This window comes from Telmatherina bonti, assembly GCF_933228915.1.
Source record: "Telmatherina bonti genome assembly, chromosome: 10".
Taxonomy (NCBI): Eukaryota; Metazoa; Chordata; class Actinopteri; order Atheriniformes; family Telmatherinidae; genus Telmatherina; species Telmatherina bonti.
Genome location: NC_136628.1, coordinates 21539012 through 21553353, shown reverse-complemented (window position 1 = coordinate 21553353; position 14342 = coordinate 21539012). Strand labels below are relative to the sequence as shown.

The following is a 14342-nucleotide window of genomic DNA, read 5'->3' as shown; positions in this document are numbered from 1 at the left end:
CATCGGGATCATTGAGGATTTATGGGATTATGCACCAAGCGGAAAAAACCTGCTTAACGGCAAAACCATTGAAGACGACGAGTGAGTTGTCACAGTCACGTTCAGTCCAGCTTTTCGTAAAGTTCTGTCGTGGCAGCAAAAAAACCCAAAACAAAACAAAAAAACAATAGGCCTGTGCAAAAACGAAACTTCCATCATAAAAATGGGCGTTTATGACTGCAGATTACCGTTCTGCAATCATTCTAAAAACAATGAAAAAAAAACTGTGAAGAGAGAGAAACAATTGGATGTTTGATCGCTTATGAAAACAGAGTTATGAGGATACAAAGTAGTTTCAGGTCAAAAGTGCTTCAGTAATTATAACATCTTATCAGGTCGTGACAGCATTTAGACCTCTGAGCGGTTTTCTTGTGTACTTTCCAGATAGTATGTCTCATGGTAGAAGCTTCCTTAAACGTCTTAAACCACAAGAAATAACGAAACAGGAAGACGAAAGATTGTAAATGGGAAGATTTAGAATAGCACTGTCTGTATCATAGTAAGTGTAATTAGCCGAGATGTAAACTCTGTATTAGTTAAAAAATAAACAGATATGTAACAATATTCTGTTAACATTCCAGCTACTGATGCTCAAATCTGTAGAAAACAAACGTCATTTTCTATGTCTTTAGAGTAACTGTGATTATAAGAGATAAGTAGGATAAGATATGCACTTTAGAATAAAAGATAAGTCTTAACAAATTAGAACAGTCAGAATGTTATGCTTAAGATTAGATTTTCGACTTTTTGGCAAATAAAATTAGGTAAGAAAGCACAGCATAATATAAAGCTACATGATGGATAGTATAATGGATATAGTTCTTTCATGTGTCATTATTTTATAACTTAATTAGAACCGCTGTATCCTTGCATAATGTTGGATTTTACAAAGTACCTGATGGCAACATTTCCATAATTACTTTTGATCCACTTAAAGAATTTTATTTTAGAATACAATGTTGAGCTCTTATCCTCTTATAATGTCATATTGTCTGTATTTGTGTGATTTACACAGCTGCACAGTAGATTCACATATCTGTCATACACAGTAGCTTGATACCTTGAAACAAGTTGTGTAGAATTACATTAGTGTATGTTGTTTAAAAGAAGCACAATGTCTGAGATTTAGATTTTTCAAGCCTATTTATAATGTGGATGAGATACTGACTTAATCTAGCAAGTGTATCTTATGTACATCAGTTTTAGTAAACACAACAATTATGTCTGAAATGTGGTCAGAATGTCCTTTTGTTTATCTTTTTAAAATGGAAATCAAGAGGAATCCGAGATGGAGCAACACTGTTATTAGCTAAATTGATTAACCCTCAAAAACATGTAATAACAGCATTTATTTATTTATTTATTTAAGGTTTTGAAGAGTTTTTTTTTTTTTTTTTAAGTCTTATTAATAAAAATTGGCAACCATTTACACTTTGTGCTTCAGAACACATCTACAGTGACATCATTTGTGACCTGCCAAAAAGAAATGTATTCTGTTAGATGATAAATTACATAATCTCAAAGAAAATTAAAGTCTCTCTTTTGTTCAGAACAGTAGAATCATTCCTTGTATCATATCACTCTATCGCTTAGAGTAGAATGTCAGAGGAACCTGACTTTGACCTCAGGAGATAAAATAATATCAAAATGTGTCTCATTGTCACACCTCACACATTTTTCGGTCATCAGAGTAAACTCTGCTCTGTTTGTATCTTTCACAGGTATGCATCTGTATTTCTGGAAGCAGGGCCTAACCGCATTGGAAGGATTTATAAGAAAGCCATGTTCCGACTGTATACGGATGCTACCTACAGCCAGATGGCTCCCCACCCTGAATATCTGGGTTTCCTTGGACCCATACTTAGAGCTGAGGTTGATGATGTTATTGTGGTCCACTTGAAGAACTTTGCGAGCAGGAACTATTCCATTCATCCCCACGGGGTTTTCTATGAGAAGGATGCAGAAGGTAAAATCTGATCACCACTGATCACTGTCAGAGTCATAATTAAGGAAATGCTTAATGGATAATAGCAGGCATCCATGCAATACTGCACCGTACCATACAGTACAGTAACAATGGAGGATGAGTTGGGTTGTTGAGGAAGGTTTGTTTGGACAGATTCCTCTTCCCCACTACAACTTCCAAATTAAATCCAACAGCAATGTTATACGCAGGCTTTTGCTTGAATTAAATTGCTCAATGATCTATAAAAAATTTCAGTTAGTCATTGGTTGTAGTGGTAGATACCCATCTATCCTTCAGTTGTTCTTGTTTCCTGTAGATGATTTTGGCTGGCAGTTTGTCCCAGCTGTCAGAGTACCAGGTTACACACTAGACAGGTCACCAATTGTTTCCTAAAAGATCCAGTCAGATAAGTCTTCTAAATTTTCTTTCCAACACATTATGTAACAAAACATCCCATCCAACTCCTATGCCAAAGGAATTTTAGAGCATTTCCTGAAAACTCAATCAAATTGTGCTCATATATATATATATATATATATATATATATATATATATATATATATATATATATATATATATATATATATATATATATATATATATATATATATATATATATATGTATGTATGTATATAAAGAACAACAACCAAACATAAAAGAAAAAAAAAACCCAGCTAAAACAACTCTATCCTCCCAAAGAAAGCAATGAAAACTTTTCTTTTCTTTTTAACAGTTAATGAGCTGGAAATTTCCTCAGTGGAGACTGGTGTCTGTCCTTACAGCTGCTGTACAGGTTGTTTAAGTGTAAGGAGCTGTTTTGCTATGGAAAACGGCAAAAATATCAGTCTGTCAAACTCATATAGGCATGCATTAAATTACGTTTCAATTGTATGTTTTTCCAAATGGTGGACAGAACTGAGGTTCCAACAAACCCTGTTTAAAGATAAATGTAGTTTAAAGTTCGAAGTTACTAAAGAGCAACAACAAAAATGCAACAATGGGACCATGTTGCCCAAATGAACTCATATGTCATCGTTTCACCATGTATGAGTGAGAAACAATCTAATTTCAGTTTATTTTTCGAAATGATTAAGACAAAAGAGCAGCTTTAGAGCATCAGGAATGTAACCATCAAAAATCCTCAACAACAGTGAGAGCAAGGCAGTTGCCAAAAATCCTCAAATTGTATTCTTTGGAAGTTGCTTCGGATCATGAAAAAAATCTGTACAAAAACATGTAAAGATCTACAAGGCATAAGGCAAAAAGAATGCTGCTGTTGGAAGAAAGACATTAAAAGGACTAGCAGGTAAAACAAACGCTAAAACAGTCTGCCTGGATTTATATTCCATAATGAAGATAACTAAAAAAAAGCTTTGGGCTGAATGTGTAATACTGATCATTTTAAATTAGCCAGGTTTGACTTCATTCCAATAAATCCTCTGACGAAAGAGTTAAAATACTTGTGACTCTGAATAGTATTAGTCACGGTTTTTGCTTTCTTTGAGCACTGTGTCAGTTAAAAGACTGAGCTGTTCTCTAAACTTACGATTCAAAAAGATATCGCTATTGTGTTTCTCTTTGCCAGGGGCACTCTACCCAGATGGGACATCAAACAACTTAAAAAAAGATGACTCGGTTCCTCCGGGAGGCAGCTACACTTACCGCTGGGAGGTCAAACCAGAATTTGCTCCCACAGATGAAGATGCCAATTGCCTGACTTGGGTCTACCACTCGCACATAGATGCACCAAAAGACATTGCCTCGGGACTCATTGGGGCACTTCTCACATGTAAAAAAGGTTAGAAACAACAGCAACAAGAATGTTATGAACTTTAGATGCAGTGAACAGCTTCTAAGCTTAAATTCATTGTATGCTGAATCATGTTGGAACATGCTTGTTTCTCCATTAATCATAGCATTAGATGGTTTATTTAAACCAGTAAGCACGTCTTAGCAGTCAGCCCTTAAAAGAAAAAAGGACGTCTCACAAAGAAACAAAGATGGTGGGCAACCACATGTTAAAAGCTATTCTTCTTTGTGTCTCATATTTCTCTCTGACTGCAGGAATCTTAAAGAACGCTGATGGACGCAATGACGTAGACCAGGATGTGATTGTGATGTTCACTGTTGTGGACGAAGGCCTGAGCTGGTACCTAGAGGACAACATTCAGAGGTGTTCTAAGCCAGAAGAGGTGGACAGAGATGACGCAGACTTTCAGGAATCAAACCTGATGCATGGTGAGATACTAATTCTAAGACAGTTTTCCACCAAACCCAGACACTTTCATTTATTATTATTAATAATATCCAATATATTTAATCTCAAATCTGTGTATTTTCTCTGTGTCACAGCTATCAATGGATTCATGTTTGGTAATCTGCCCGGAATCGAGTTATGTCGAAATCGTGCAGTAGCCTGGCATTTGTTTGGCATGGGCAATGAGGTAGACATCCACTCAGCCTTTTTCCATGGGAATACTCTGCTGGACCGCGGTCACCGTACCGACACCATCAGCCTTTTCCCAGCCACATTTGCTACGGCCAAGATGATCCCGAAAGCAGCAGGAAAGTGGCTGCTGGCCTGCCAGGTTAATGACCACTTGCAGGGTAGGACACCTGACCTTTGACCTCTGATTTATCTCTGACCCCTCAAACTGGCTGTGAAGAGTTGCTGACATGGGAGAATGTGTTTCTGGGGGGTACTACATTTCTGTGTCACATGCATTTTCACAGCAGGGCGTTAAGTCCTACTAAAAACATGCCGGGTGTTTTTATACGATTCAAAGTCCACTGAAGATATAGCTGAATGAGTAGAAATGTTGTTTACACTTGCTTTCCCATTAATTATATTCATATTTCACACATATATTCACTCCATAAGCCACTTCATTTATTGTTGTGTATCTGAGGTTTCTCCATTTATCACAAACTTTGATCTATCTCCATTTATTTTTGTGCATGTGTGTGCATATTTCTGTTTTTTTTTTTTTCCAGCTGGGATGCAGGCCTTTTATGTTGTGAAGTCATGTGACACTGAGCCCGGCTTCACAGGACTGAGTGGTGTTGTGAGGAATTACTACTTGGCAGCAGAGAAAGTGCTGTGGAACTACGCTCCCTCAGGAAAGGATTTAAACAACAACATACCTCTCACTGAAGCAGACAGGTTGGCAGACATGTTATAAATCGTCAGTGCCATACCACATACATACGTAGGTGTTTACATTGTGTAACTGCAAGATGAAAGATGAGTCATTATTTAGCTTAGTGTGATTCAAAACTCAAATAGCTTTGTCCTAAACCACCACGAACTAAAAGCAGTCGGCTTTGTAAGTTTTTTGGTGGCACAATCTAGTCTTTTTGTCACTGTTCCCAACTTGTCCAAGTTTGTTCTTTGTCATTGTGTGAGGCCTCTGGAAAGGGTTGATTACATGTTAGTTGGTCATTACTGTGGAAACAGAGTTTAGAGTTAGGAAAGTGATCCAGTCACTGTTGTTCTCTTACACAGAAATTCACCACTGTTTTTTAAACACAGCCAACATTACTGATACTATCTTTTTCTTCCCACAACCCAACCCTGACCTGTTATAGTGCATCAGAAGTGTTTTTTAACCAAGATGATGGAAGGATTGGAGGTAGCTACTACAAAGTCGTGTATCGACAATACACAGATGATACTTTCACCACCGCAAAACCAACACCCAATCACTTTGGAATCCTGGGTAAAGCTTCTCCTTTTCCACTCATCAGGAAAAAAATCTTATTTCCTCAGTATCTTGTTTACTGGTTTTATCTTTCAGCTAAGTACCATCTAAACCTCTTATCTGATAACCAGGGTCTTCCAAAATTTTCTAGGTCCTGTCCTGAGGGCAGAAGAGGGAGACACTCTCAGAGTGACATTCATGAATAAGGCTGACAGAGAATACAGCATCCAGCCTCATGGACTTCACTATGACAAACGCTTTCAAGGAAGCAGCTATGAAGATGGTAAGGGCGCAGTTACACTTCTGGACAGGACAGGATTTACCTCGCTATTAAGGAAAGTAACAGTTAGAAAAACATTTGAGAATATCTAATGTGTTTTTATTAGACACACCAGCTATTTTCAAGCCAGTAGCCTGAAGATTGCGTGGCCAAATTTCAAAGGATTTGCCTCCATAAAGTACATGATTGTACCTTTTGGAGTATGAAAGCTTGTCAGTGGGGTGGTACCCTCAACAGTGCAGTTTGTACCTTATAAATACTGGAAATCCCTTAGAGGTATTGATTCTTTTCAGGTAAAAACTGTACTGTTTAGGGCAGTAAATAATATTCAAGAGACAATCCTTTGCTCGCATAAAGGTATTCAATTTAATTCAACTTTATTTATATAGTGTCAAATCACAGCAATGCCATCTCAAGACGCTTTACAGACAGGAAAAAAAACCCCAAAGGCAAAGCTTCCTGCTCGGCTCTTTGAGACTCTAGGAACCACAAGTAAACCTGCAGTCTGGGAACGAAGTACTCTGCTTGGTATATAAGGAACCATGAGGTCTTTGATATATAGTGGTGCCTGGTTGTGGAGGGCTTTATATGTAAGGAGAAGGATTTTAAATTCTATTCTAGATTCAACAGGCAGCCAATGAAGAGAGGCTAAAACTGGAGAAATATGATCTCTCATGCTGGTTCTGGTCAGGACTCTGGCTGCAGAATTCTGGATCAGCTGAAGGCTTTTCAGGGCATATTTAGGACAGCCCAGTAATAGAGAGTTACAGTAATTTAGTCTTGAAGTAACAAAAGCGTGAACCAGTTTTTCTGCATATAGGCTGGCCACCCAGTCCAATTTTATAAACTTACAATCAATCAATCAATCAAACTTTATTTATGAAGCGCTTTTCCAACATAAAATATGTAACTCAAAGCGCTTTACAGATTAAAATCAGACATTAAAGGAAACACACAGACAGACACATTAAATAAAAAGATACCTCCCTTTTTAGATACATTACGTACTTCTTTTCTGGTGATGAATAGGAAAGGAAATTTTGTTCATTTTATATAAATTCATTTCATCTATGGCTTTCTTTAATATTTGAGGACCATTTTTTAAGTCCAAAAAAGAGAATACTAAAACACAGACAGGGATAAAACAGCTTGACTGCAAAGTCCAAAGATTTGAAACTGTATCTGCATAACATCAGAAAAGGATTTTAAAAAAAAGCTGACTGAACACAGGTTCTGCTCAGAAATGTAAACAAACTAAACAGAGGAAGGAATCACAACTTTCCAAACTGATCAAAGAAAACAAAAAGGAGAATAATTCAGGTGCAACCTATAAAAAGGTTGAAGGAATTTATCTCATATGTTAAGAAATAGAGATTATATGTGAACTGCGCAGTAGTAAAATGTGGTGAAAGCAAACAAAGCAGATGTCTCTTTTTAGCTATGGAGTCACAGCTGCATTAATTTAATTCTTTGTGTGCAATTTTGAAGGTGTTGAGAAGCCAGGGTCCCAGGTTGGTCCAGGGAAGAATTTCACCTACACCTGGCTTGTGCTGGATGGCCCATCTACCTTTGAATCCTCATGTATTCCCTACCTGTACTTTTCGGCCACTGACCCTGCCAAAGACACCAACTCAGGATTGGTTGGACCTCTGCTGGTGTGCAAGAAGCAAACACTGGGGGAGAATGGAATCCAGGTTTTGTTGTACAACCTGTTCACACATTTTAATGCACAAAAAATTAAGAAAACCCGTAAATGTGCACATGTTGTTCTTTGTTAAACAGCTGATTGTTGCAGGTGTAAAAACTTACACACATATGAAACTACACTGTGAACTGTACACACCTTCAATTTTTCCTTCATTGTGTGTTTGTTTTTAACAGAAGGGTGTGGATAAGGAGTTCTTCCTTCTTTTCTCTGTCATGGATGAAAACTTCAGTTGGTATTTGGATGAAAACATCATGAAATTTAATGGAAAAGAAGACCATGAGGACTTTGAGGAGAGCAATAAAATGCATGGTAATACATAATACATAAAAGCTAGTGTTTTAACTTTGTATTTAAATTACATTTCTGTACAGTTCTGCTGGTAAAGACTGAAGCAAGCATTTTAAAATTCATGTCTTTCTCTAATGAAATCTTCTCCATAATTTCAGCTGTTAATGGACTCATGTATGGGAACCTTCTCGGATTGGAGATGTGCGAAGGTGACAATGTTACGTGGTACACGTTTGGGCTAGGCACAGAGACAGACATCCACGGTGTCTATTTTGAAGGAAATACCTTCAAAAAGCAAGGCACAACACGTGATACACTCAGCCTGTTCCCTCACACTGCTACAGCTGTCACCATGCAGCCAAACAGTCCTGGTTAGTCAATTTCTTCTTCACTTGTGTTCATCTGTATATTATTTGTTGATCATTGAACATGCAGTAGGCTCTATCTGACATACACATTTCTGCTTTACAGACATACTAAAAAGTTTTCATAAAAGTTCTCCTGTGACAGGAACATCCCAAATGTACAAACTTCCTTGAATTAGTTTCATAATTTCTGTTGTATGTCTGATAGATTCCTTCCTCTTATCAATTGTCAAGTAAAGGGAAACAATACAGTTAATGATGTTAAAACAGATCCAAGATAAACACTGTTTAAATATATGTATTTAATGTATCTATAAAGTCACACTACTACTACTACTACTACTACCACCACTAATAATAATAATAATAATAAGAAGAAGAAGAAGAAGAAGAAGAAGAAGAAAAATAACAATAATAATAAGAAGAAGAAGAAGAAGAAGAAAAAAAACAATAATAAAATAATGTTAAAAATAAAAATAATAATATGAATAATAATAACAACAACAACAACAATAATAATAATAATAATAATAATAATAATAATAATATAAAAAAAAAAATAATAATGATGCCTTTAATTTAGAAGTGCTTTTCAGGTTACTGAAGGAAATTATACAGTAAAAAACAAAATTGTGTTTCAGCATAGAGTTTTGAAAAAATGCATTTATTCAAGTCATTGTGAGTTCAATATTATGATGCTAACAAAGGTAAACAATGAAGCCTTGTGTAATGTTAGTGATCTTTAAACTGCATTTAAACATGCAACAGTGTGTTTATATAGATATGTAGATATACACAGTTTAACTTAATAAATGCAGAATGATATCATCTTACAAGTACGCCAATAATACATTCCAGGCATAATGTTTTTGAGATTTTATCTTCAGGGGTAATTACTATGAAGTAGATCATACTCACATTTTACAGTTTGACAGTTTTTCAGCACTGTACATGAAAATAAATCAAGCTCCAGGGACTCATTAACAGGACGGGGTGTTCCCCATCCTATACGAACCACTTAGGCTTAGCAGACTTTAATCTACTGTGCGTGCATGTGTTTGTTATGATAGCAAATTTGCAACGAAATATAAACCAAAAAAGAAAGAAAAAAGGGTGTGCATCCATTTACAAATCCTTCGCCTTGTCCCATGTTTTTGCAGGTATGTATGAAGTAAGCTGCAGAACAACAGATCACTACTCAGCTGGCATGAGGCAGCTTTACCAAGTGAAAATCTGCCCAGAAAAAAAAACCATGCACACACATCCTAAGTCATTCAAGACTGTGCAATATTATATCGGTGCTAAAGAAGTAGAGTGGGACTACTCACCTACAAGAGACTGGGAGCTTGAGAAACACCACTCCACAGCAGAAGAAAGGTATGTGAGTAAGATGATTGTGGGATGATGTATTTTGCTGTTGGAGCCTGTGATTAGTGGTTTAACTTATTACTGTTTGGTTGCTAAAGCAAATTGGTATGTATATCCCAGTCCAGGCAATATATTTGTTGGGAAAGGGAAGAACTCTATTGGCTCCCGGTATAAGAAAGTGGTATATCAAGAATACACTGATGAATCCTTTGAAATTCAGAAGACACGGCAGCCTGATGAAGAACACTTAGGCATTCTGGGTAAGCTTTGCTACTACGGTATTTGTGTTGGAATTGTTCAAGAAGACTGAGCTTGATGAGGAGCCTTTTTCCCCTAAAGGTCCAATAATCAGAGGAGAGGTAGGAGAGCAGATAGTGATCACATTCAAGAACTTGGCCTCCCGGCCGTACTCTATTGCTGCACATGGAGTAAAGGCTAGTGGCGCACATGTTCCTGTGAATCCTGGTAAGCTGCTACGGCTGATTTCTGATTACTAATAAACAAAACTGTATTGTCTTTTTGTTTGTTTTTAGAAATATTCGTATTCTCTCTTACCTCCAGGCCACATCATTGAGCTGACTTGGGATATTCCTGAAAGCTCTGGTCCTGGAACTGCAGATCCTAACTGTATATCCTATGCCTACTACTCCACTGTTGACTTTATCAAGGTACATGTGCTTTTTTAAAATATGCTTTTCTGAAACCTGCTTTCTATCAGTGTCTTTGTAACAGACTGGTTTAATGTATTTATGTGCAGGATGTGAACAGTGGTCTGCTGGGGCCTCTGGTAATATGCAGGCCTGGGACCCTGCGTGGTAAGGAGCCTGACAGACAAAGGGGTGACGTAAACAAGGAGTTTGCTCTTCTGTTTATGGTGTATGATGAAAACCAGTCCTGGTACCTGGACGAGAACATCAAAACATACCTCGGTGTTGACCCAGCAACTTTCAAGAAAGATGAGGAATTTGAGGAGAGCAACATGATGCATGGTAAAGTGGGTGGGGGCTTAACAGCAGGAGAAAGGTTGTACCTGAACTTAAACAGCAATAGGAAATTATAAACTTATCTGCAAATTTAAAAGACACAAACTGGGTTTGCACTCCTAGAAAATGTGAATAAGAAAAAAGTGAATGGAAGTGCAAAAATAGAAAAAATGTCCACTTTTCTTTTCTTGAGGTTTGAATCCAGGAAGAAAAAATCATCTAATTTGATTAAATTTCAACCACTGCCAACATAGCTACCACTTTCCGCTTGTTAATTCTTCACAGCCTAGTTTATCCACTTCAAATCAATCAGTGGAAACACATCTGATTCACTCCATTTTAAAGATTATTTGAGATATTTCAATCAATTATTTCAAAACAGACCAGAGTACAAAAACGACATTGCAGCAGGGAAAGTGTCTCTGGGCTCTAAAAGTCTGTGTAACTAAATGGCTTCACAAGCTTGCAGCCATTTTTAGATAATATTTAAAAAAAAAAAAAAAATAATAATGGATTGGACAATTTTATTTATCAGACTATTTGTCCTTAATAAATAAGTAATTCATTGCTTTATTGTTGTTCTATTCCACTGCCTGACTGTATGAATGCAGGGATTAATGGTAAAGTGTACGGTAACCTCCATGGACTGGTGATGACACAAGGCCAGAAAGTCATCTGGTATCTTCTGGGCATGGGCAACGAAGTGGACGTCCACACTGTTCACTTCCATGCTGAGACTTTCACCTCTAAGGTTCATTTGCAGTCTTGCTTGCAGACATTTCTATGCTCAAAAAGGCAATGTGTCAACTGAGATTTCTTTATTTCCTCTTCTCTGTTCCTCTTCTGAACTGTACATACCTCGTGCACGCGTCAGATGCACCGTGCAGACGTCGCTGATCTGTTCCCTGGGACTTTCCAGACTGTGGAAATGGTGGCTGGAAATCCAGGAACATGGTTTCTTCATTGTCATGTCAATGACCATATCCATGCTGGGATGGAGACCACTTTTACCATCGAGGAGGGTGGGTGTGCAGGATATTTTATGTGTTACATGTTAAGCGTGTAAGCAAGAGTTTCTTCTAAATCTGCAAGATATACTTTTCAGACATCTCACTTTAATGTATTTTTCAATTTCAGGAAGGAGTTCGACACACGGTAAGGTCTGTCTCTCCAGCTAATTAAGGCTAAAATTTGGGTGGGGGGGAGGGGGGGGGGGGGACTGCTTTCACCATAATCTGTGTTATTATTGAAGTTATGCATTCAAGATCTGTATACTTTGGCCTCCATTATTTATATGAATTTAAGAGAATTCAATCTTTTATTTTCTGTAGTTAGAGCATAAATCAGAGGAGGAAGAGCATGCACTTTGTTTGCTCTGTTATTTAATATATTGTATTGTAAAATTTGGAAATGTTATCAGTCTTTGTTGAGCCTGTTTTTGAGGAAAGGAACATTTAGTCATTTAGGTCAGGGCATGCTTGTGTGTAGGACTGTATACAGCCCTGTTTATACAGATGTTGACAAAAATGGACATTTTCATGTTAAAAAATAAAAATGGTCCTAAGCATGATTTTTATAGAGATGCCCTGAAACTGTTACGTAGGAACTAATCAGAGATAGTATGATTTCTGTTTTTGATTTCCTTTCAGCCATGCTTCCTAATGCATCGCAGGAAATGGAAGTTTCCATCAAAACGCTTGTGGTCTCACTAGCATTTGGCCTACTAGCTGTTGGTCGACTACACTGATGATACTCTCCGACAGAGGATTGTACAGGGCATGTGCAACTACAGCAGTGCTCTTTAATGCACTTAAACAAAATTGAGGGGAAAATAGAGCTGTTGCACATGTATTTGCTTGAATGTAAAACACTGTGAGATGAAATTTATCCTTAAAGATCTACTTTGAACAAAAGAAAAGTCCTGCAGTGTTTATGTCTTCATGCACTCTGCTGGCATTTGCAAATAAGAGGTAAATTTTGCAAACTTTGCTAATAATTGTCATACCAAATATGTGATATGGGTTATGAATGTGCAATAAATACATTTTTTCAACAGTTTTATGTGATTAATTTTCCCTTTGTGGTCATTTCTGTTTTTTTCTTTACTGTGCAAGTATCACTCAAAACCACAAGATGGCGATAGTCAAAAGGGCAAGTCAGTGCAAACCAACTGGTTGCTGTCATGTCTGCCTTATTACCCAACTATGAAATTAAGCCATTTTTACTCATCTGCCCATGGAGGCCAAAAATGTGTAAATGTTAAAATATGTAGGTTTAACAGAGATTCTACAGAATCACAGTAGTCCAGGAAGTATTTACATTTTTTTTTTACTTGCATAACTGCTGTTTTAAACATCCTGCATATGCAGTTTACAGTATTTCACTTACATAACTGCTACAGGAAGATGACTGTTTATACAGATATATGTTTTTGTTATACACCAATATAAAGTTGTACAGTTAGTGCTTGAGTTTGTTTGGAGCATCAAAAACGTTTTGAATCCATTGTCAAGTTTTCCTGAAATATAATTATTTGTGTTTAAATAAAACAAAGCATGAAACAGAAATGTTCTAAATGAATATCCAACCAGTTGTGTCAGTTTTCTGTAAATAAACAAGGCAATGAAGTAGCCTATGTCAGCTGCTCACAAATGTAGAAGTTCTTCCAAATATTTTATTTAGAAAAAGATGTTATTTTTGTTAAGCAAAGATGTCAGAAATAATGAGGAAGAAAGAGTCGCTATGAAGTGTAAATTGAAAATAACTGAAATGAGTACAGATTTGTACTTGAAATAGTTGTATTTAGCTATGATGTAACACAAGTGAAGGTCGTATAATGACGAGATTATAGAACAAACAAAATATAAGGAATGAAATACTTTAATCAGGCTACCTTAGATGTGTGTGTTCGTAACGACTCTGTAAATAGCTGTTAAATAAGGACACAAACACCAACCTGCAGCTGTAAATTCCTTTCAACAGGAAAAGTTTTCCAGATGTCACAAAGAGGACTTTTTTCTCCCAGCTTTAATCTGAGAATTTGACCACAGTGTGAGCACAAATTAGCATATCAGTGTTTACGTGGATATAATCACTGTTGCTCACTCAGTTATCGATTTGCATATTGATCAGAGCTGAACCAGAGTCCAGTGCAAGTTACGACAAGAGCTGATACAAACTGGAAAACAAGCTTCAATTAAAACTGCAAGCGGTGATATAGGCCCTCGCACCATGGCGCCGCTCGGCATAATGCCACCGCCTCCCCTGGCAACATCCTTCCCATGCCTCTCTCAACCTAAAGTGCAGCCAGACTGCACTTCAGGCCATTTAGGCCTTATGAAGGGTCAATTCCTGTCACCAAGGGGCGGGGCTAACTTACAATCTATTTATTGCCATGCACAAATGTGAAGGATATGACTGGCATCATCTGTAGCAAATTTGGTGCAGGTTGGTTGTTTTTTGTGGGAGTTATGTCAGTTTTCCTTTTCGTTGCATCACATCTGCTTTGCTGCCCCGCCTCTCCTAAATGATATCCCCTATTAAAAGCAATAACACAACTATTAATCACACATGTCTCTTGAGCATCCTGACTCATCTGGGTTAAAGTTGGATAAAATTCTTAGGAGGACTTCCTCAAAATGCA

The 14342-nt window shown here is 37.2% G+C and overlaps 1 protein-coding gene across 1 annotated transcript; it reads left to right on the top strand.

The window, feature by feature from the left end:
• Positions 1-12701, top strand: hephl1b (hephaestin-like 1b). The gene is made up of 20 exons (XM_079248307.1): positions 1-81; positions 1761-2005; positions 3592-3804; positions 4071-4244; positions 4359-4613; positions 5001-5169; positions 5595-5725; positions 5859-5990; positions 7476-7681; positions 7869-8004; positions 8142-8354; positions 9509-9725; positions 9837-9976; positions 10056-10181; positions 10278-10384; positions 10474-10705; positions 11311-11450; positions 11574-11721; positions 11837-11854; positions 12349-12701. Exons 2-20 carry the CDS (start codon positions 1822-1824, stop codon positions 12444-12446), a joined length of 3039 nt encoding a protein of 1012 aa, XP_079104433.1. The 5' UTR covers positions 1-81; positions 1761-1821; the 3' UTR covers positions 12447-12701.
• Positions 12702-14342: the final 1641 nt, after the last annotated feature.

Coding starts and splice junctions, on each gene's coding strand:
- hephl1b (XM_079248307.1), top strand. CDS start 1,822: ATGTTCCGACTGTATACGGATGCTACCTACAGCCAGATGGCTCCCCAC. Junction 4,614..5,000: donor GGTTAATGACCACTTGCAGG/GTAGGACACCTG, acceptor TTTTTTTTCCAG/CTGGGATGCAGGCCTTTTAT. Junction 8,005..8,141: donor GGAGAGCAATAAAATGCATG/GTAATACATAAT, acceptor CCATAATTTCAG/CTGTTAATGGACTCATGTAT.